Genomic DNA, 23,085 nt, shown 5'->3' on the forward strand with positions numbered 1-23,085 from the left:
TTACATTGGTGGTCAGTGGAGAATTGCCCTCTTACATTGGTGGTCAGTGGAGAATTGCCCTCTTACATTGGTGGTCAGTGGAGCAGCTGAGTTGTTTTTTGTTCTACCCTCTGCTGTCTTGACTGTACACATTGTAGCATGAGAAGGAGGTTGCAGAGTGCATGATCAGGTGACAATAAGCTGCAGTCACATCCACTAGTCAAGGATAGGAGAAGCATAGACTCTGGCTTCCCTTAACATTATAACAAATACAGTAAACTTCCTCATTTAAGCGGAGTTGTAAGGAGTTCTGCATACTGTCTATGAATTCAATTAGCTATGTAGGTAAATTCAGTTAATTTAGTCAATCAGACAATTTAGTCAAGTGGCCCCAAATCCGTAGCATAGAGCATTCCAGGTGCTCACAGTCATCTTCAGATTAAATTTAGAGAACCACAGGGGGGGGGGGAATGTTCTTAAGTTTTAACAAACTCCTAGTCCAAGGGTGACAACGCTGCTCCATAAACAGACTACAGTGAGCGTTGTCAGCCTAGGGCCGAAAGTGTGTAACTGGAGGAATCACTGAGTGAAAATAAAAGAAAAAGACTAAGGACCCTTTTACGCCCATGGTGTAAAACCGTGATGTTGGCTGCTCCCAGGTGCACATCTTAGGTAACCAGATTTACACACAGCTAGGTTGCAAATCTTCAGACAGCAACTGCGAAGCTAAAAGCGATATGCTAGTTTTTAGTTTTTCTAATGTGTGCAGAAAATGGTTTGTATCCACTTTTATTCACTTACATGGGGGGTGATGAGACTGCAGTTGTGTCTACGGTAGAATTCTGCAGCTGACTACAGAACTGAAATGTCCAAAAAAAAAAAGACTAATGCAGCCACCATATTATCAGCATATCAGGGAATATGAATTATATACAAAGTATCTTTTCTATTACCAAGCCAATATGGAAATCGCATTATTTACTTTGCTCTTTTTTTAATGCTCCCAGCAGCGTCTAAACCCCCAACATGGCCCTTAAGTGAAATCACACTTGATGGTCACCAACTTTCCAATACAGACCACATCTGCCTGAAACTTCCCCATCAGTACTGCTGCTCATTCGTTCTGTCCCTGAGGAGCATTTGTTTCCATGGGAACGCAGTTAACTATCACATCACTTTATAAATGAATCTCAATTCTGGGCTTGCTGCACATTTATTCTGCTGCTGAGCTCGAATCTGTGTCAGGGGTCTCAAACACGCAAGAAGGAGAGGAAAAAATTATAATAGCAGATGAGCTAATCGTTTAGACTTCATTTTTTCCTTTTCTCAGATTGGAGGACCCCTGTAGGAGTGCCTAGGCAAGAGCTGGACAGGAAAGGGTTAATGGTGGATGGCGGCGCTGCCACTTTGACAAGAGGCTTACCCAGTCCTGCCCAGACACATCAGCAATACACACTCTTGTCTGGTCAGTGGAGGCCAGGGAAAGCAGATGCAAAGGCGATGCCATGAAAAAACAGCTTGGATTAATTGGGTCCCCTTTACCGGAGCCCGGCCAGAGCCTCAAAGCCCCCTGGAAAATGAACACAGCTGATCAGGCTCTATAGACGGCATACGGTCCACCAACACGACAAACCATGGATCTCTCTTTTATGGCAGCTCAGGTAAGAAAATTTTACCAAATACCCATTTTTACCTGTTTTTGTTGGCAATTCCATTCCCCCTATTGGGGATAAACAGGCTGGGAATTGTTTTGCCTTTGAATCAACAGTTTTAGAAATTTATTTTGGAACAGAATTGATCTAATGGACCCCGGTCAATTTTTTTGCTTTATCATTTATATTTCTGATTGATTATTTGTTCAACGAGAACCTCTGTGAATGTTATAAGAGACAAAGAACTTGGTAAAAAATGATATGATATAAAAGATATATAAAACTGATATAAAAAACCTCTATAATAAAAAAGGGCCATACTATGATCCGTGATCCCATCGCTGCTTGTAATTTGTAACAAATTAAAGTTAACTGAATGGAATATTTGCACCAATGAGAAGCACAATGCCTTTTTATATACATGTATGCTTTATAAACAGATAATAAAAACACATAAAATAACATAAACAAAAATATAAAGAAACAACCTTGATATAAAAATAATCTTTATTGTTATATTTATTCGGCAGAATTATGAAAGGTTGTCACTGATTGGTTTCTGTTGATTGTTACATTATGTGCATTACATTGAAAACAAAATGTAACAATGTACGTGACTTATTACCAGGTCATTGATTTTTTTACAGCTTTTCATTCAAATCTTTTAGTTGGGTTTTGGGTCGGAGTTGCCAAGACTTTGGGTCTCTCAAATTAAATAAAACATTTGCAACTCATTGAAGGTCACGCCCACTAACTCAAGTTTAATAGGAAAAGAACAACTAAGATTATGCAAAAAAAGATTTGTAAAGAAGATGAAATTCTGCGTCATTACTTTTTAATGTAACACTTTGGAGCAGTAAGTGGAATCTGTTGAGAAGGCAGCTTTTACATGCCGCTGTGCACTGAATTGATAATGTATGAAGGGGGTACAGAATTCACCGTAGGTGCGGCCATGTTGAATAATTATCTGCATCAGTTGGTGCAGAGAAGTCCCAAGAGCTTACGACTCCATGCAGGATTCTGCAAAGGTGTCAGAGCAACCAGATGCTTCTATAGAAGAGACCTGTGGCTCTCCAATAGGTGAAGAACTACAAGACACAGCATGCAACCCCTATGAAAGGTTATTATTATGAGCCATGTGCAACAAATAATGAACTAGGTGTTGTAAGTCACTTGTATCTGCCAGTTTCCTTTCAATTAGTTATCAATACCCTTGAGCACCCTCTATACCACAAAAAAGAGCAAAAGAGCATGGCTGATGATCAGTAGGTCATTCACATTGGTGGTCTGTGAAGATGCCTCTCTACCAATTCGGAATAGTGAACTCTGCATCTATCATCAGTGTGCTCCCTGTTTGCATTGGGGATCAATATGGTGCCCCCTTGAATGGGTGACCAATGTAGTGCCCCCTTGCATTGGTGAAAATTGTAGTGACCTTTGCATCAGTGATAAATGTAGTGCCCCCTTGCATTGGTGATCAATGTGGTGCCCCCTTGCATTGGTGATCAATTTGGTGGCCCCTTGCATTGATAATCAATGTAGTGCTCTTTGCATTGGTGGTCAATGTAGTGCCCCCTTCAAATTGGTGATCAATGTGTTGCCCCATTGCATTGGTGATCAATGTGTTGCCCCTTTGCATTCGTGATCAATGTGGTGTTCCCTTGTATTGGTGGTCAATGTTTTTCCCTCTTGCATTGGTGATCAATGTGGTGCCCCCTTGCATTGGTGATCAGTGTGGTGCCCCCTTGCATTGGTGAACAATGTGGTGCCCCTTTGCATTGGCGATCAATGTGGTGCCACCTTCCATTGGTGATCAGTGTGGTGCCCTCTTGCATTGGTGATCAATGTGGTGCCCCCTTGCATTGGAGATCATTGTGTTGCCCCATTGCATTGGTGATCAATGTGTTGACCCTTTTCATTGGTGATCAATATTTTGCCCCTTTGCATTGGTGATCAGTTTGGTGCTCCCTTTGCATTGGTGATCAGTGCGGTGCCCAATTTGCATTGGTTATCAATGTGTTGACCCTTTTCATTGATGATCAATGTGTTGCCCTATTGCATAGATGAATAATGTGTTGCCCCCTTGCAGGGGTGGTCAATCCCCCTGTGGAAATGATTTCTACCATGCACAGTAATTAAAAATTCTGCCTCAGATAATGGCGGTGGGTGGAGGTAAATCTGCCCCAGTTCAATAACCCCCAACAACCTTTGGAGGTTTCACTGATTGAGCAAGGCTGGTTGTTGGGTTTAAATGGTTAGGAGCACTGAATTATTAGATGATGACAATATCTAAGCTAACTATCATCTCTATTTGCTCGAGGACACTTGAAAATGCAAGACAGAATGGGGAACAAAAGTGTCACTTCTCATGTTTCCAATTTCAAAGTAAAATATTATCTGTATTAATCAAGAGGAATCAACGCGTTTCGAGGGTTGCAAGAGTCCTTCTTTGGGGCTGAGTTGAAACAGAGAAATGACTGAGATCTGCATCATGCTGAGGGAACACAATAATGGATATTTTATAAAAGTTCCATTGGCAGCTTAGGTTCAGGTTCCAATAGGACCATTAATACATTCATATTTAATGCTCCAGATCTTAATAATATCTCTTTTTTTTAATTCAGCCATGATGAAGGGGACTTTTGTAGCCCTAGAAATGTGTTGCTTGATACATACAGTAACATTGTAGGGGTTATATTACAGTTCTTGTTAGAACGATCTCTCTTGTTAGAGAGATTCATTCTTTTTTTTTGTGTCCTGCTGGTCATTGCCATTGAAAGGAAAAAAAAAACTAAATATTCCAGTTGTCACCTGAGCAGGAATATGGGGAAAATCTGCTTATTGGGACACCAATTTTAGTGAGAACTGTCTACTGAAAAAGACATTCCTTCTCACCCTGGACATTTCCCCAACTTCCTCCCATTGTATGTACAGACCATGAAGAAGGTATTAAATTGGGGGGGGGGGGGGGGGGGGGGGTAGCTTTGTAGTTCACAACAGATAGCATTATAAGAAGTTGGCCTGTTCTGATTTTTTTTGTTTTTGCCATGGCCAATGCCAAGCCCATACCTGCCGCTACTGCAATCCGTAGTAACGTCGGGCCAGCTGCAATTCATATTAAGCTGCTGTTCTATAGAAACGAGTACAATGCCGCTACCACAATTCCCGGCATCACTCGTGTTTCTAGACCAGCAGCCTCTCTGCCATTGCGTGGCCTCGCATTTTATAGACGCAAGTGATGCCAGGAATCATAGTAGCGGCATTACTCATGTCTATTGAACAGCAGCCTATGCGTGGACCCAGCAGAGTTTATACTGACAGGTAAGCTCAATAATCAAGAATTAACATAGAGCTATTGATTTATTAATTGTTTTACTGTGCCAGAAAATGTAATGTGAAACCAAGTGAATGCAGCACATTATTTGGTTTCACACTGCATTCTCTGGCAAAGTAAAACAATTCATATATCAATAGCTCTATGATAATTCTTGATTAAACATGAGAAGAGCATGCAGTAATATGCAGTGGATTGTTCCTTGGCACAGTAACCCTCTTGCCACACAACATCCTGATCCAACATTTACCACTATGGTTACAACTATAGACAATAGTGGGCACAAATGTCATTATTTCAATGAAGAGCGACTTCCAGCCACTCATATCATTAGGCGCCACATTTTTTATTTATTTTTTGGACGCAGGGAATTGTAGTAGCGGTGTTATTTCAGTGAAGAGGAAGTTCCAGCCACTCATAAGATTTAGCCCCGCATTGGCCGCATCTGGCATTTCCAGCATTCCCCCTCAGCTACACGTGGGAGGTGCCGGGAGTCTTTTGTTGTTACAAAGGCTTCAAGTTTAGCGCAGGCGGACATTATAGGCATCTTCCGCGGTCAGTCAAGACCCACAAGCACCCCCTCCTCTGTTGACATTCATTAGCGAATAGAGAAAAAGGCATAGGATTTTTTCTTAAAAAAATAAAAAAAATAAATCTATTGTAGGCTTGTTCCAGATTGAATGTTAGGCAAGACCTTCTTGTTTCCATATGAAAATGTTTTATATCTAATGAGAAGTAAAAACTTCCTCAATTTTTTCAATATATTTCAAGTTTGGCCCGCAACTTGGTCTACGTTTTTAATTTCCGCCCTCTGTGTATTTGAGTTTGACACCCCTGCCATGGCCTTTGGGTAAGTTAGAGGATCTGTGCTTGGTATGTTAACCTATAAAAGCAGTGCAGCTATCCATTCCATCCAAGGTCATAAAAAAGGAAACTTGGAGCCACATATACATCTTACATATTCATCCACAGCAGGTCAAGTCTAGTATGCTTTCATAGGGTTTGACTTGCTTTGACTTGCTTCTGAGTTGCCATGGTTTGTCTTTGCATTGCCTAAGGAATTGATTTCCATTTGTTCACTTTCTTATTCACATTGATTGTTATGATAACACAGCGCAAAAATAAATCACACGTGATGACATATTTAGGTATCAGCCCACCCAGGTTTATAAATCCAGTGTCTGGTAGATGCTGGAAAGTCTAGCTCAGTGTTTCCCCAACAAGGGTTCCTCCAGAATTTGCTGGGGGTTCCTGGAGCAATGAGCAGTTTGCGCCTCACCGGTCAGTATAGGTGACACCAATGATGTTTTTGGCTATCTGTAAGGGCGACATTCTTCCCACTGGCAAGCAATGTAAGAGGAATTCTTCCCACTGACCACAACACTAATATACTGTGAGCTGTGGATATAGTCATTAAAGAAGGGGTTCCCTGAGATTTGAAAAGTATTTCAAGGGATTCCCAATGTTAAAAAAAAATGGGAAATACCAGACTAGTCAGCCAATACTCAGGGATTCTATGGTGAGATCTCTGCACTTCTATTTCTAATTCTGTCCACCCACTGTGCCCATTATGAGAGGTCTGTACCTTTGCTGTGCACATTATTCTGGGTTCCCTCCCTCCCTGTGCTGACTTCTTGGGTCTCTATGCCTGCCATACCCATTGCGAGGAGTTACTACCATCCCTGTTGGCTTTTATCTATCTGATATAATGGAGAATGTAACAGGAGGAGCTGGAATACCCAGAGGTGTCTAGGGACACTCAAAACTTCCAGGTGAAAAGGAACAGAGGAAATTCAGGGACATATAAAACTGTTCTTCAGCTAAACCCCTACTCATTAAAACCAATAAAGAAGACAAATGTACAAATTCCAATAAAACGAAAGAGAATGACGTCTTGTTACCAGGAATGGTTGGACACATATATCGTATTTTCGTATAATATCCAATGATGTAATAAGAATCAGTCTGACCTACTGAGCACTCAGCACGCTCATTCTTTATCGGGGACCTTTCACATCTTCTCCTGGTGGCAGAGTGCAATAAAACATTTTACTGCTATGCATGTAAATGCACAAACTGTGTTGCAATGCCAATTATTTTAATTTTCTTTTTTAAGGGGACTCCAGCAGCAAACCTAATGCTCTCAGTGCAATGAAGCACAATGCACACGTCATGCATTGTGATACACTGCATTAAAAAAACTGCAATCCCAAACTATTCACAATAAAAAGGCAGATAAGTGTGACTACACGATGCATTGACGCTTACAACTGATAATGGAAAAGAAACCGTAAAATGGAACTAAACAATTAAATACAAAAATTACAAACAGGCAGGTTCTTACATATCTGTCCCATCTGCAATAAAATAAGTTTACCTGCTTGTTTGCAATGTTTTATTTAAACTCACCTGTCCATGCCCTGTGCTGCCATCCTCATGCACTCTTTTTCCGGGAATCAGAACTTCAGGTAACTTGATTGGCCTGTATAATGTACCTACACAGGGGTTTTTGTAGTCCTGGCAGTCCTGGGGGGACATCCTGGCATCCTTTATGAACAACTCAGTGTACTATGAAAAGAAGATTGTGAACAGGTAGGTAAGCTTGTTTTATTGCAGAAGGGACATTGCCTGTCCTACCTCCTTGTAATTTATGTATGCAGAGATATATTTCTGCTTTATTTACAAGGACGTAACAGGATCAATCATCCCATGCCTCATGGAATCAGGAAGAATTTTTTTCCCCTGTTGGAGTAAATTGTACCAGGGTTTTTTTTTTGCCTTCCTCTGGACCAACCATGTCTACAGGGTTTTATATCTGGGATATGTGTATTTCTCTATTGTTTGAACTTGATGGACTTATGTCTTTTTTCAACCTGACTAACGATGTTACTATGTATTTTCTATACTTTCTGGAAATATTCTTAACCTGAAGAAAACTAGTGCAGCCACCCCACCTAGGTGCCGGTAATCTGCAATATATCACATTTTCGCTCTTGGGTTTATATTTTCATTAATATCAATGTTCCCTCAGTCAACTCATATTGTACTTTTAATGTTTAAACAGAACAAGAACTGGTTGTGAATACTGATATAAGATTTACTTTTAATAAAAAGCTTTGGAATCAAAATTATAAAAAAATTGTAGACTTGGGACATAACATATGTCAGAGACACCCCCACCCACCCAATACTCACCCTTGCTGTAGGTCCCTTGCTTTGTTGGAGTTCACATCAAAATTCCTGGCTTTGGGGTATAAAGGAGCATGTGACCTCTCCCCTTCATCCCATGATGCAATGCTCTGACATGAGCCAATTGCCAAATCCAAACACTGCCCCCAAGGAGCAGAAAGCCCACTGCCCTGTGTAAGATCCCAATACCACCAGACTACCTAGGGTTTGCATTCTCAGCTATGATGGGGTAGTTTATCAGAGGGGTGCAGGAAGGTAAGTCGGGGGATGGGTTACCAAGAGTACCTGTCACTCTGCCCTCCCAGGTCTCCTTATAGCTCCGTTGGCCATTCAGATTTCAACACATCTGCAGTTTCTTAAAGAGCGCTGGCAGAGCACGGAATGATTTGATTTATTCTGAAAATAGAATCAGGATCTGGAGCCAGATGTACGGCGTTTGTGTCAGAGCTCAGATCAGGTTTTCTTCCTATTACAGGAAGCAGCCCAAGAATATTTTAGGTGTATATAAACACAAATGTCAAATATTGCAGCATATGAGTTCCTAGATGTGGTGGCTGCATTCATTTTCTTTTTTTTTGTCATTTGTTTTCCTTTATTTTGACCTGGGGATCCAGCCAGCATAACATTTTTTGTATTTGGGGGATAACACCCCTGCACTGTATCTATGGAAGTGCAGCCTCATGACCCTTGGATAGATGGCATGTTAGGATTACAGAACACCTTCCTCTTCTCTTTTTCTCTAGAATACAAAAAGGAGAGATTCTTGGAAGCTTGGAGCAAACAGCATGCTGTAGTACAGGGAGAATGGTGATAAGAGGAGGGAGCAGTGTGATGGAAGGTTTGCACCTGGCCGCTTTACCATACCATACACACACATATCTGTGCCATTCATATTCAATGTGTGCGTCGGGGTGTGATGGGAGGGTAACAGTGCAGGTCTGTTTTAGGTCTTGGCAATGCCAGCTAGTTCATTTTAAATGGGTTGTCCTAATGCAATGCGCAGCAGCACCCAGTATAAGCCTCAAGGAACTTCCCTTACCCCAAGGGCCCATTCAACATTTGCTCCCTCTACTGGCTCCAGTACATTGCACCAAAATGTCTGTTATTGCACTAATATTTTCTTTATTTTGGAAAAAAATTTTGAAAACAAAATCACCCATATATGTTCTGGAAACTGTAGGGAAACTATCAAAGGGTAAACAAATAACCCTATGGATGAACCCGATGATTAAGCCGCAGATTGGCTGAAACAACCCAAACTTGTCAGCCTGGTCACCACTTTCTGGCAACTTTCAAATACAAAAGATGACGATCGCCAGATTTACCAGCACTTTAGGATCTCCAGATTCTGTTCATTATTTTGAAAGATGTGAAAGCTTTGGGCTACAAAGGGGATTGTGTTCAGTTCAAGCCAATGGCGGACATAGCCAACAGTGGGCAGAACTGTACTGGGTTGGCACCACCCTTTGCCACCACTAGCCTATATAGCCCACTCTGTACAAAATCAATGAGCGGGAGCCAGCTGGTAATGTGCACAGAGATCCTGCAAAAATGGGTTCATGGGTTAAAGAACAATCGCATAATGAATTGTACCCAGGCATATTTACCCGTTACAAAAGGGCAAGGCTGCGATGGAAAAAGGGAAGGGCCTTCTGTGCAGAACTGACTTGGGGCCCCCATGTGGAACTGACTTGGGGCCCCCATGCAGTGGCAGACTATGCACCTCCCTGCCCCACTTCTAACAACCTGATCTCCATATTTTCCACCAATTAAACTTTTAAAAAGTGGCAATCGTGGTTAAAGCCTAGTACAGATGTCAGACATTTGAAGATTGTTGGTGGAAATGATCTTTCGTGATTGTTTCCAGTGACAGACGAACAAATGAGCACTGTACACACATGCAATGGAGAGGAGAGGTCAAGCAAGCGGCACCCAGCTGTGCTCTCTCCCTAAAGAAAGGTCGTTCCTAATTGATTATCTGCCGGGGAGGATTGATGAGCGATTTTGGAGGTACACAGGTCATATTTTCACCAACCATTATTCTCAGGCAAGAATCATGTGACTTGTGTCTGTGGGTGCTTATAAGTCTGGAAAGAAATGTCATTCAATTCTTAGACAAATGGATTTTCAGGTCCCCAAATTTAGGGTATTTACAGCACAGTGATCAATCTGAGCTGAATGCACTTTCACAAATGGCATCATGAATGTGGTGGGCAAATAAATAAATGCCACTTTTCCAACCCATAGACCACCATGAAAACCCCAATTTGTTCAGCTCCGTATCGTCGCACCCTCCTGCTAACATCAAAATCACCTCCAGCCGAATCCCATTTTAATACCTTTTCTTTCTCGGGAAATGAGAATTATTATCCCCATAGCAGCACAGACACAATAATGAGGCTCTCCTGATAAGAATCCCTATAATGAGGATGCAGAGAAATGTGGGGGCTGATTACCGGAGGTAACAGAGACTTCAGCTTTACAAAGGGGAGACTTTGTGAACATAAAACAAATTATTGTATGATTTACATGTAAACTTGATCTAGAATCTAGAGCTTTCATTTAAAAACAATCCCCAGTAATCCTGCCATAAGGTAAATTCTTGTGATAGGGTGACAACACTCTGTCCCTGTCATCCAAACATTCCACGGCATTGTCACACTTTAATGTGCTGGAATGTGGATCTTGCTTCCATAGAGAACAAAAGGTTCACTTCTTAGCCAATGCAGGTACAGCAGTGCACACCTTTAGTGTTTTCTGGAGAAGATGAGTTAGAAAGGCAGCTGGTCATGGTAAATATACCTACCTAATGGTACGTCCCAGAAGAGGTATGTCAGCAGTCCGCAACCGCCATTTTTCCTCCATGGATCAGTTTCATGCAACAAATTTTTTCACAAGTACCCTTGGAGCTTGGAAAATGAACCCAGGCTGCAGCTTGGAGAGTCAGGCAGCACCTGTCCTTGCAAGCCAGCTGACGTGATTGGCTGAGCAAAATGAGGAGAGAGGACACAGATCCACAGGACACACGCACTAATGTGCACACACCTGGAAAGCAGACCTTACAGAACAATATGAGCCAGGTGTACTGTTGCAGGTGCATGCACATTAGCTCACCGCTTGATTACCCATGGGTTGGGAGGCAAAAACTGTTCTCTGTAGTAAAAGGGCTGTTAAACTTTAAGCAGCCATGGGCCATTGGAAAGCAGCCAAATGTCACCAAATGAAGGTTTATATCCAGTTTCAGCACTACCAGTACACCCCCCCCCACACACACTGATAGATGACCAGATGGCATTTTATGGGAAGTCACATAACGTGCATACAACTGGCTGCTGCTGGGAATCTATTCTATTCTTCAGATGTTACAGATTAGCAGTGGATGGTGGGAATGCATGCAGTGGCTGCAACTTGACAGCAAAAATGCAGTGCTGGGATTCCATCCATAATCTCTATAGGCTGGGAATAGTCTCCCATCATACAGATACCCCAATCAATGCAGGTACCTATGGCGAGGGTGTCACAAGGAGTGGAGCTCCTGATGACTTTCTATTTGAAGAGCAAACTGCGCAGATAGCATGACATAAATGGGAAGAGAGAATGATGATATCGTTCTTTAGGTGCAACTGAGAAAATAGGAATCCTAAAAAATTGTGTAGCATATTTGAGGTTCTCTTAATAATATTTGGATAGGAAAGGGTCCCATCCATTGTGGGGATCCTCCTTCACTTCCTGTCATGGAGAATCAACAGCAAGTTAGAGGAATTTTTCCTGAAATTGGGGGAAATTCCGGGATGATAGAGATCAAGGAAACAAGTATCCCCAATTAGGAATTTGCCCCCCCCCCCTCCATTTCCTGTTCCTATTAACTTTAAGGGTTTGGATTCCCCATTACTTTCTGTCCCAGGTACAATGCGCACCAAAAAAAAAAAGGTTACACCTGCACATTAGTCCTAATAAATATGTACCATGCTCCAAATGATGTCTGGCACAGATGAATGAAAACACTTTGAATCAAAGCACCTCACTGTGATGGGTCCAGATACAGGTTTATTCCATTATTATGTGAAATCTGGTGCACATCAGTGCTTAGAAGATTAGAAACACTATATGTTCACTTGATTGTAAAGGTAATTTTCAGGGTCTGTAGTCTCTCAGCAGATTGCCAGGAACAGTCCTGGGAAGCCGCTCCCTGGTACTATAGACGCCAAACAGTTTCTGTATCAAATCCACATTCACTGTTTCCCACTTGAAAGCCCTGATGAAGGGGGTTCAGCCCCGAAATGTGTTGGCTGTGTGTGCATTCTTCATTCTGATTTAGGAATGGAGCAAACTTGAAATCCCAGTGTGGCGCTTCAGTCCTAGATTTACTAGGTGGATGTGGGAGCCTTGTGGTGTACAGAAGTCACCCCTGCTAGGGATCTGCAGCTTTATTAGGGTGTCCTGTAATCACAATGAGCAAGAAAAAAAACCTCCATTGATTCCCTTTTATAAGCACTGGATGTGGAGTCCCTACTGTGTGACAACCAAGGAATTGGAAGCCCTGATAAAGGAATTCTGTGGAACCCTCGAAATGTGCTGCAATATACCCCCTCCCCCCAATAAGCAGCAGACAGAGGGGCTAAAATTGGGGCAGTTGTTGACTTCCCATTTACACACCACAAATTTTTACTCTATCCGGCAGCTCCTTCTGGCTCTTCGCCGTTTGATGCTCCAAGAGTTTCTCCCATGACCCCTAGGTCAATATAGGCCAGGGGACACATGGGGGGGGATTCAATTTTTTTCTAGTGGTGGGTTCAACTGCAACCCCAGTGGGCCACTGTTTCCTATTTTTGCGGAGCTTGCAAACTTTTTTTGTAGTTGCCAATATGACGACCTGCTCCCTCTCAGTACCTTATCAACAGCTTTCTGATTGGTAGTTGCCCCCTTGTCAGCCACCAGCCAATTGAAATGCTTCCTATTGTTAACTATAACACCCATCTCTTAACCAATTGCAGCATTCTCATTTGGCTGGAGGTTGTCAGGGTTGGCATCGCCCCTTCCCACCACTAGCCTATAGGATGTTGGCCATTCTGTACATAATCAATGACCAGGAGCCAGTTGGTAATGTGGCAGCAGTTCCCACTGAGTACCTTTCAGAGCCTGTGTAAATAAGTAAATGGGTTGAAGAACATTCACTGAATGCATAGTAAATCATACCCAGGCACATTCACCAATAAATAAAGGATTGAATGCCAAGGCTGCAATGGAACAGAGGGAAAGGGACTTCTGTCAGTCGATCAGGTTATGCACAATATAATTTTGTGGTTCTTTAGGCTCTGCTGGCAGAGTTCAGTCTGTTCCGATGTGGAAGAGAATCAAGTCAGCACACACAGATACAGTGATGAGGATTTAGACCGTCAGCTCCTAATAAGAATAAATGAGCTGGGCCAGCGCTGACAATTCAGTCCATCAGAACAGACTAAAAAATGAGAAAGCTGAAGCTACTGCAGCAAGAAACTCTGCAAATCCATTTCATAGGGCAGCATAGAGGGTGCATCTTGGGGTCCCAGGGTCGGTTCCATTAAGTTTGCATTCACATTTTGTGAGAGTTTAAAGGGTGGTGGGGCCCTTTGAAGTTGGAATCGCCAACAGTGGCCCCTGGGCAAAACTGAATTGGGGCTGCTGGGGGGCCCATGTTGACTGAAGAGGGTCTGTGGCCCTTGTGCAGTGGCGTACCTTGCACCTACCTTAGTCTGCCCCTGTGCTGGGAGAAGATTGTAAATCTATGGACAATGTGAGAAATGTGATGGATAGAAATCACAAAATATAGAACAGTCCATATCAAAGCACCTCACTGACATTGAGAGACCCCATTTCCTGTCTTTGTGGCACCATTAGAGATTTTTCAGTACTTCCTGTCAGTGTGAAAACATTATGAAGGGCAGGAAGAGATCTGATTCAATAAGTCATGTCAAAACTCTGCAGAAAGACCACTGCTTCCACACAGAGGACCTTCTCTGCTGCATGCTGGCAGGGCACAAGCTTTCTGTTTTTGCACCTTTTATTTGAATTGTATTTAATTGTATTTAAAATGAAAGTTCAGTTAGGATGCTGGCTTGGGTTTAAGATAAATCCTGAGGATTGTGGAAGCTCCTTGTACAGCTCATGGCTCCATAATGTGTGTAGGGAAGGGAGGAAGTCACGTGACTGTCTGATACAATATAATAAATTATATATTATAAAGCAATAAACAGTCTCGGGTGAGACACCTGTATTCATTGTCCGTGATTGATTCACCTCCTGAGAATGCTTGGTGAATGTCAGATTCACTGCTTTTTAAATACCCCCCTGTGTGCTTTCATTGCACATTTAGCTGCTTGGCCGGAATCCCGATGACTTCCACATGAATATTTAAAACTAAAACGTTTTTTAAAGATCAGAGATTCCCTTCAGCAATGCAATTTTTTACAATTAGCAGATCACCTTCCAAAATTTAGCTTTTTTCCGACTTCAAATGCATGACCAGCCATCTGTTTTATTGGATTAAACTCACGTTACCACTCCTTAGCCGAATCCTGCCGAGTCCCCGCACTGATTTAATGCAATGTGAAAAGATCCTCGGAGCCTCCATGCATAATTCAGGGCCTTTTCCACCAACACACTCTCTGGTTGTGCATTATATTCTGATAAGCGATATCCTCCAGACACGCGGGAAGGATCGAGCTGGAGGATAAAGAGGGAAATTAGGGCAACCCGCAATGTATTGATGAAGCAACCAATAGAGGGAAGCTTAAAAAACATAGTCTGGGGGGGTTTACTGTCACTGATTGGCTGATAAATCAGTTTACCTGCTTCAGGGCCATGGTTATTGAAATGAACAAGAACAAGTGCACCGGATTACCTATATTGAGAAACATCTGAACGAAACATGGCTGCCCTGTATAAGTGATTGGGTGGCTTTACAGCCATCTAGATCACTCTAACATCAAAGAGCTGGCTTTATGGTGTAAAAACTGTTTAGCATCGGGATATCAATGCCATGGAAATTGAATTAGTTGTCCTGGCTTCGATGTAGAATCTATCTAGGTGGCTGTAAAGCAAAACCTTTCTGTTCTGTAAAGTCGATCAGGTGGCTTTACAGCCACCTAGATCACTATAACAACAAAGCCAGGAGGCGGCTCTATGGTGTTAAAACAGTTTGACTGAAATATTAGCAGGTCAGAGAGATCAATGTTACTGTTAAAGTGGAACTAAAGTCCCACTTTAAAATTTAGCATCAGACAGGTTCTTTATGCAAAAATAGACAGGCGATATCCCTTCTGCAATAAGGGTTCTTACCCGCCTGACCGCCACCTGTCTATCAAAATTTACTGAGCTGTGTATTCTGCCCTGGCATTGTTGGTTGCCAAGGATACCTGGCAATCCCAACTTCCCTTGCTGGTGCCAATCATGTGCACCTGAGCAGTCCTTACATCATCTCAGCCAAGAAAAAGGAAGAAGATGGCGATGGTCACAACAGAATGAGGAGAGGTGAATATTCCCAGGGTTTAGGTTTGCTTTCAATTCAGTAGCTGTAAAGCAAAACATGGCTGCCCTGTATAAGTAATCAGGTGGCTTTACAGCTTTACAGCCACCCAGATCACTTTTACGTCAAAGTGAGGAGCCGGCTTTATGGTGTAAAAACAACTTACTTTAAATTGATGGTGGATCAGGAATAACAATATCCCTGATAATTTCAGTAGCTATCCAAGAAGTTATCTAGATAGCTGTAAAGCTACCCAATCACTTATAAATGTCAGCTATGTTTCAGATTCATCATTCTTACACTTGCTGAATTTCTTCTAAACTGACCCAAAGGATGGGGTCCTCCTATATTTGTACCACCAGCCTAGGGCTAGAAAATGGAGATAAAATCTACCTGCTATAGGAGGATAAATACTTTGAAATAGTTTACGTTTCTGACACAATGTATGGAAGTAGCATCATTTACCTGAGATCTCCTCCTGCCATTAAAAAGCCATTTTAAGCTCCAGCCCCAGTGACTTTGCCCTGACTTATATAGATGATGTCATCATGGGGTTAGGAGGGGCTTTTCCTCAGTCTCCCCTCCCCCAGGCATCTCATTGAGTAAGCCAATATCTGTGTCATTTCCAGGGGTGTAGTTGTAAAAAAAGAAGAGAGGGCACAGTACTAGCCATGACGCTGAAACGACTCGTGTCTGTGTTTCCGTGGCAGATCAATGTTGCCCATTCCCGAAAAAAGTGAGGGCATGGCGTGCCCACGTGTGCCCGCCCCACTACAGCCCCGGTCATTTCTGAGCTGGAATTAGATGGTGCCCCTGAATGTTGCCTAAACAAAGATGGTGCTGCAGGTAAGACATGGTCAAAGGGAGGCAATAAATATCTGGAAGTGTTACAGACAAATCACTCAGGACTATGATCGGAATATTTATATATTGAACCATACAAATCTCCTGCTTATAACACAGCTGCAGTATTTGGTATTGTGGTTGTCTGGCCCTTTTACAAAACAAAGCTTTCCCAAGGATTGGGGTCACTTGGTTGGCTGTTGTGAAGGGGTTTCACCATGGAAATGATTCTGCCATCATCCACCATTGTTGTCTTCCGTGGACGTCCGGGTCTTTTGGCCTTGCTGAGTTCACCAGTGCTTTGTTTGTTTGCCACTCCTAATATTATAGCAATTTCTGGAATGGGTTTATTCTGTTTTTGCAGCTTAAGGATGGCTTGTTTCACCTGCATGGAGCGCTCCATTAACTGCATGTTGTCTGTTCATATTAACGTTTTCCACATACTAGCACCCCCCCAAATCAACTCCAGGCCAAAAGTCCAAATATTTATGGACCTAACTGTATGTACCCTATGTATGAGAAATGTGGGTTGGGATGCCGTTCATTTATTTTATTTCTTGGGTTTAGATAGACACATATTGATTTACATGGAAAATATTCCAAGAAGACAAATATAAATATTATAATTAAACAGTGTAAATAAAGAGCATGTGCAGCTCAGTGTACAGTCTCCACATGTACATTCCATGCGCTTGCTAAGGAAATTGTTTCAACCCGGCCAATGAAGATGGATTCAAATTCCTATCCTATAAGCAGACTGGATGTAGATGACAGCCCCAGGAAAGGACAATGGAGGCATCACAGCACTTTGGAAGGTAAGTGCACCCCAACATTCATTTATGCTGCAATGGTACAGTTCCAGAATCAGAGTTTAATTCCATATTGTATTTCAGATTTACTGTGAAGATTGTTTTTACTCCTCCAGTTATTTGTTGATGGAAAATGCAAAGTGATTCCAACTCCTCAAACTTCCACTCTTTTATCCTCCTAATATATATATTGTACAATGATAATTGGAGGATTCTCCAGCACTTCTTCTTTCTGTTTTCTTTTTCCAATTAAAACTCAATGTAAATGAGTTGCTTCAGGATGGAAGGCGTCTGGACTCAGCATTGGCTGCCATCTTCCAATGATTTATGTGTGCTGTGAAAGGCTGTTAGCGGGGTGATGAAATATTAATAGCATCCAACAGAGAGGTGATTATTAACACATCAGACGAGACCAGTGAAAAGGTTTTGCACAGCGCTCCGTTCAGCGGTGTGAGAAACCGGCGACATACCTCGAATATCAACACTCGACTAAAATTGCCAATTTACACAAAAATGTATCCCTGGGAGAAATCATTGTCTTCCTAGTAAAAGTTACCTTGCAGATTTCAATTAGTGTGCAAGAAGCTTAGTCATTTCTCTATTCATTGTGAAACGCGCCAGTGGAGTTGCCTGCATTCAATGGGGGATATATTTGTTTTTAGGAAGCATCCAATCTACATAGTGTGATGCTTATTTCCTTTCTTGTAGTATGCAAAACAGCCACTTCAGGTAATTGATTTATGTTAATACCTGAACAATAAAGTTTGACATTCATTACTTACATTCAGCTCGCTGTTCATTGTCAAGATGCCAAGGCTAAGAAAGGCCACAAGCTGAAAATGTTACATAAATACTTTTTTTTTTTTTCAGCTGGGGTTTGGAACTATCCTTACACTGTAGAAAGTTTAAAATGTTGGTGATATAAGCTAATTACTTAAAATAGACCTAGTATTAGATATATTTTGGACCATAAGAGCATCATGCTATGTTTATCAATGTAAGACTAGAGATTACAGTACCTTACCCTGACAATGTCATCATCTGCATTCTTGTTCAAGAACGATGGTGCCATCTTTGTTCAGGGTCAATACCTGGACTGAGATGCCGGTCAAAGATCATTTAAATCCTGTGTTGTTCTTTGTTTTGTTCACCATATTCTTGCACAGATCAGCCCTTGCTGATCACTAGCAAACAGGAGAATGCAGCACACTAAAGTAATCTACAACTTGGGCAAAGTTACTAGACTGTAGAACAATCCCTGGCCAATCAAGATGGCCAAAGATTGGAATGCAAGTGAAAAGAAGGGAAATGATAGTGGTGCTGGCAATGGTACGGGGACAGGTGAGTATCCCCAGGGTTTAGTAGAACTATACTCATTGTGAGCTTCTGCCATAATCAGCAAGTATGCACAGCACAGCATACTTGTCAATTATGGCACAGACTTACCTGTGTGCAGTGATGACAGGTCCAGGATTGTCAATCCCCCATCAGAGGAAGGTGCCATCTTCGTCACCTGCTCCATGGTGAACTTCCAAGTGCACGCAATCCTTATCAGCCATTGGATGGCTACTGAAGCTGTAACTCCTGCACAGCCCAAGCAACAACCATAAATTGTTATCGGTGAGGTTACATGAGTCCATTTTGGATTTGTTGGCTTCATACATCCACTAAGATTGCTGAGAATGTTTCATTGTTTCAAATGTGCCGCAGATACAGTGAAAAATACAGGCACAGCTTCTCATAACAAATTGCCTATTTTAAATCATTGATCTCTGGGCTACTTTTTCACCAGTGATTGAGTTTCATAGCCGGTGTATGCAGAATATAGCGCACCACCATAAAACACCGCTGACACTTATTACAAAGCACTTTGTAGATATTCCGCTAAGTGCAGGACCATTCCTCTATTAAGTTCAAATAGCCATTTAATAAATTGACCCTAAGGTCACATCTGTTCAATAATATACCCCCTTTAAAGAATGATCATGCAGAGCAACAATATTCCAGAGTGACCTAGCAAGAGATTACTATTTCCCAGCAAGAGAGAGGAAACATGGCAATGACTTTCTTTATATTTTTAATATTATTATTATTATTATTTTCCTTAAAGGTCAGTCCACTCAAAAACAATAGGTGTTTAGTGAATGCTGAACGTTAAAACTGCCCTCCATCTTTCCCTTCAGTTTTGCACAGTTGTAGTGGGTCCTCTAGACTAAACGTTTTTGCACTTGTAAGCCGTGTACCGGGGGCTTTCTAGGATACAGCGAAGTCACGAACAGAGAACACAACACGGATGCCAGCTCATATAAAAAAAACCGTACTTTACTGCGTAATATTACAATAAACAAAATTCCAAACAATAACACAAATGAAACACATTAAATACATTCACCCCAGAGGTCAGCACAGCGTCCTTTTCAAGATTGGTTAATATGACCTGCCACATACATAGACCCTAACTTACTAACTATTGCAGGTATAATCTCAGTCTTTGGTGTTTCAGGCGCCAATCCTATAATGCGGTGCGTGCACGATTTTACTGACCCGGGTCTTGTTCTGGATCCATCAATGTCTTTAAACTGAAAAACAGCAACAAGTCTCTTCAGCAAACATGAGGTCCTGCAGGACAGACAGCTCTCGGTTCCTCAGCTTCTCTCAGCCTTTCTGGACAACAATCCTCTTTCCTCTGGACAGGATCTACCTTGGATGGTTGTCAGCTTCACTCAGCCACAGCTTCTGAGTCTCTAGGAACACGCTGACCCTTGGATGCGAATGGATTCTCTTTTACACACACAGTCCTTGCAAGATGTCTGCTCTCCTCCTTCCTGTTTCCTCTCCTCAGAACAACCACACCTCCTAACAATATACAAATACTGGCCACTTGTTTAGCTGTGCTCAGAAACAGCGGCATCTTGTGGCTAATATGCAGAACGACAGTAGTCCTATATTTTATTACAAACATTGAACACATGTGCTGTTTTCTCAATCTCACACACTAATTGCACTGCACACTGTGAGCGTTACGCCATGTGCATTGGAAGCTGCAAGTCAGATAGAGCCACCTCATTTCTTGGCTGGAGGATGACCAGCATCATCATTTCCATTTCATTGCATTCCAGTTCTTTCATCAAGGTGTGTGTTATTACAGCTTCTTGGTTTCACAAAACACCCTGCCAGATCTTCACAGCAGCCATGATCTGCCTCAGCGATCTAGTGAAGATTTCAATAAGTTTAAAAAGATGAAAATGAAAAAAATTTTTAATACTTTAATTTGCATATAAATAGAGGGAGGCAAATTATAAGCAGAATAAATGTTGGTTTTAAACACCTTGATAGTCTTTTCTAATTTTAGGACCATATTAGTGAGATCTTTGTGGTTAGTTCCCTGGTCTCCATACCTGCTGTGTCCATTATGAGGGTTCCCTCCATCCCTAAGCCGAGTTTCCAGGTCTCCATACCTGCTGTGCCCATTATGAGGGTTCCCTCCATCCCTGAGCTGAGTTTCCATGTCTCCACACCTGCTGTGCCCATTATGAGGGTTCCCTCCATCCCTAAGCCGAGTTTCCAGGTCTCCACACCTGCTGTGTCCATTATGAGGGTTCTCTCCATCCCTGAGCCGAGTTTCCAGGTCTCCATACCTGCTGTGTCTATTATGAGGGTTCCCTCCATCCCTGAGCCGAGTTTCCAGGTCTCCATACCTGCATCCCTGAGCCGAGTTTCCAGGTCTCCATACCTGCTGTGTCTATTATGAGGGTTCCCTCCATCCCTGAGCCGAGTTTCCAGGTCTCCATACCTGTTGTGTCCATTATGAGCGTTCGCTCCATCCCTGAGCTGAGTTTCCAGGTCTCCACACCTGCTGTGTCTATTATGAGGGTTCCCTGCAAATCAGTGATGAGTTTCTGGGTCTCTACACCTGCTGCATCTATTGAAAAAGTTCCCTCCATCTCTGTGCTGATTTCCCAGGTTTTCACACCTGGTGTGCCCATTACAAGGGGTTCCAACAATCCCTGACTCTAACTGACTCTGACTGGTTTTAGGAGATTTGGCGTGGGATTTGATGCCACTATGGTGCTGCTCACTGTTCTTCTTGCTGAAGGCTCTACCAAGATGGCGTCCTCCATAAAGGGACACAGTGCAGACCAAGAGGTGGTGAGTTGGTAATAAGGAAAGATCAGTTTCCGGGAGACAACACACAATACTGATATCTAGTGCTTTGTCTGCCTTTTCTAGGTCCAGCTTTCACAATTCAGTTCATGTTTAAATTGATAATCTGTAGATGGCACCTAACACAGTTTTCTGTTTCCTCCCACAGCTCCCCGTAATGGGTGGGGCCTTCATGGATTCACCCAATGAAGAATTCGGAACAGAGTATTCCTTATTTAACTCCTCTGCCAACGTCCACGCAGCTTCCACCACCCAGAGTCCTCCGGAAGAACCTGCGCGCTCCTCCAACGACGCTATCTTGCTATGGATTGCCATTATCGCCACCATTGGGAACATTGTGGTGGTTGGCGTGGTCTACGCTTTCACTTTCTAAGAAGACGAGAATGCCAGACGCTTCAAGAGACAACCAGTATTTTTTATTAATGTACTTACCGCGTTCATTATTTAAGCCCTGTCAGACCTAAAAAGAAAATGAGAATAAATAATTTATTGTTCGGGAACGACGGTTCATTGTGAAGTGTAAATAATCTAAAACGTGCGGCGGTCACACTCGCCCAGGGTTACCGTGCACTTCCTTGCCTACAGAGATGGAAAAGGCTGCTTTAATTTACAGAGCAACATTGGAAGAGTGAATAATGACTGCCACATTCACTCTGTTTGTAGTAATACTTTAATACAGATGATTCAGAAAATGGAACTCAAATCCAGCCAGACGCTAATTAATGCGCACAGAGGAAACCAATCGATAGCAGCCTGAACGGCGCCTTATTAACCAATAATCTACAAATCTTTTGCCCCATTTCCAAACATTTCCCCCCAGATCTCTGGCCATTTAATAACTCTTACAACTGGCATGAGGTATAGAATCCTACAAAATCATTGCTTATTTCTGGAATAATTTTAAAGTGAATCTGATTGAACTGATCACTTCGCGTCTCAGATGTTTTTACTTTCCTTACTTTCTATCCCCCCGCTGCTCTGTTTGGCTTCTTGGAGCACGGAGAAGACTTGAAGCTTCCCCAACCTCAATGTGATAGCTCTGGATCCTGAACAGCTAATGACCAAGCGCCAGCTCTGTAACACAGGAGAAAGGGGAAGGAGCCACCTTCTCATTTTACCCTCCAATGGCCGGACAGGGTGGCGGGGGAGAGATGCCAAATTAAGTATATGAAGCTGGGTGGATGACCTTGCATGTGCAAAGCATAGATACATTCCAAAGGGGACCTGTCAGGGAAACCTAATGGTTTTAAATCTATTATTATTTTATTATTTTTTATGTTTATGCATTTAGGCTATTATATTCATTTTTTTTATTTTATATATATATATATATATATATATATATATATATATACAAACTTTGCTTTAGAAATAAACATTTAGTACATGGTGAAAAATTCCCAGAGCACAGTGGGCCAGCTAACAAGGAAATACAGCAGTATTTGTCTTCCTTTAGGCTACCATTGGGCTCTCTGATAATTGGAGAGTCATTCAACTTTGTGTAAGTTACACTTTAAGCTATTCAGTTATTTTCAGATTCCCAAAATTGGACATTGTGACCCAGCCATCCTTACTACACAATGCAGCTAAGTTGTTGACCTCCAGTGCATT

At 42.2% G+C, this 23,085-nt stretch overlaps 1 protein-coding gene across 1 annotated transcript; it reads left to right on the forward strand.

Annotated features, from left to right (window-relative positions):
* The first annotated feature begins 1,220 nt into the window (after positions 1-1,220).
* C12H14orf132 (chromosome 12 C14orf132 homolog) lies at positions 1,221-22,401 on the forward strand. Its single transcript, XM_072428443.1, has 2 exons — positions 1,221-1,640; positions 21,623-22,401. The coding sequence occupies exons 1-2, from the start codon at positions 1,614-1,616 to the stop codon at positions 21,845-21,847; spliced, it is 252 nt and encodes an 83-aa protein (XP_072284544.1). The 5' UTR covers positions 1,221-1,613; the 3' UTR covers positions 21,848-22,401.
* The last annotated feature ends 684 nt before the right edge of the window (positions 22,402-23,085 follow it).

This window comes from Pyxicephalus adspersus, chromosome 12 (assembly GCF_032062135.1).
Source record: "Pyxicephalus adspersus chromosome 12, UCB_Pads_2.0, whole genome shotgun sequence".
Classification (NCBI taxonomy): Eukaryota; Metazoa; Chordata; class Amphibia; order Anura; family Pyxicephalidae; genus Pyxicephalus; species Pyxicephalus adspersus.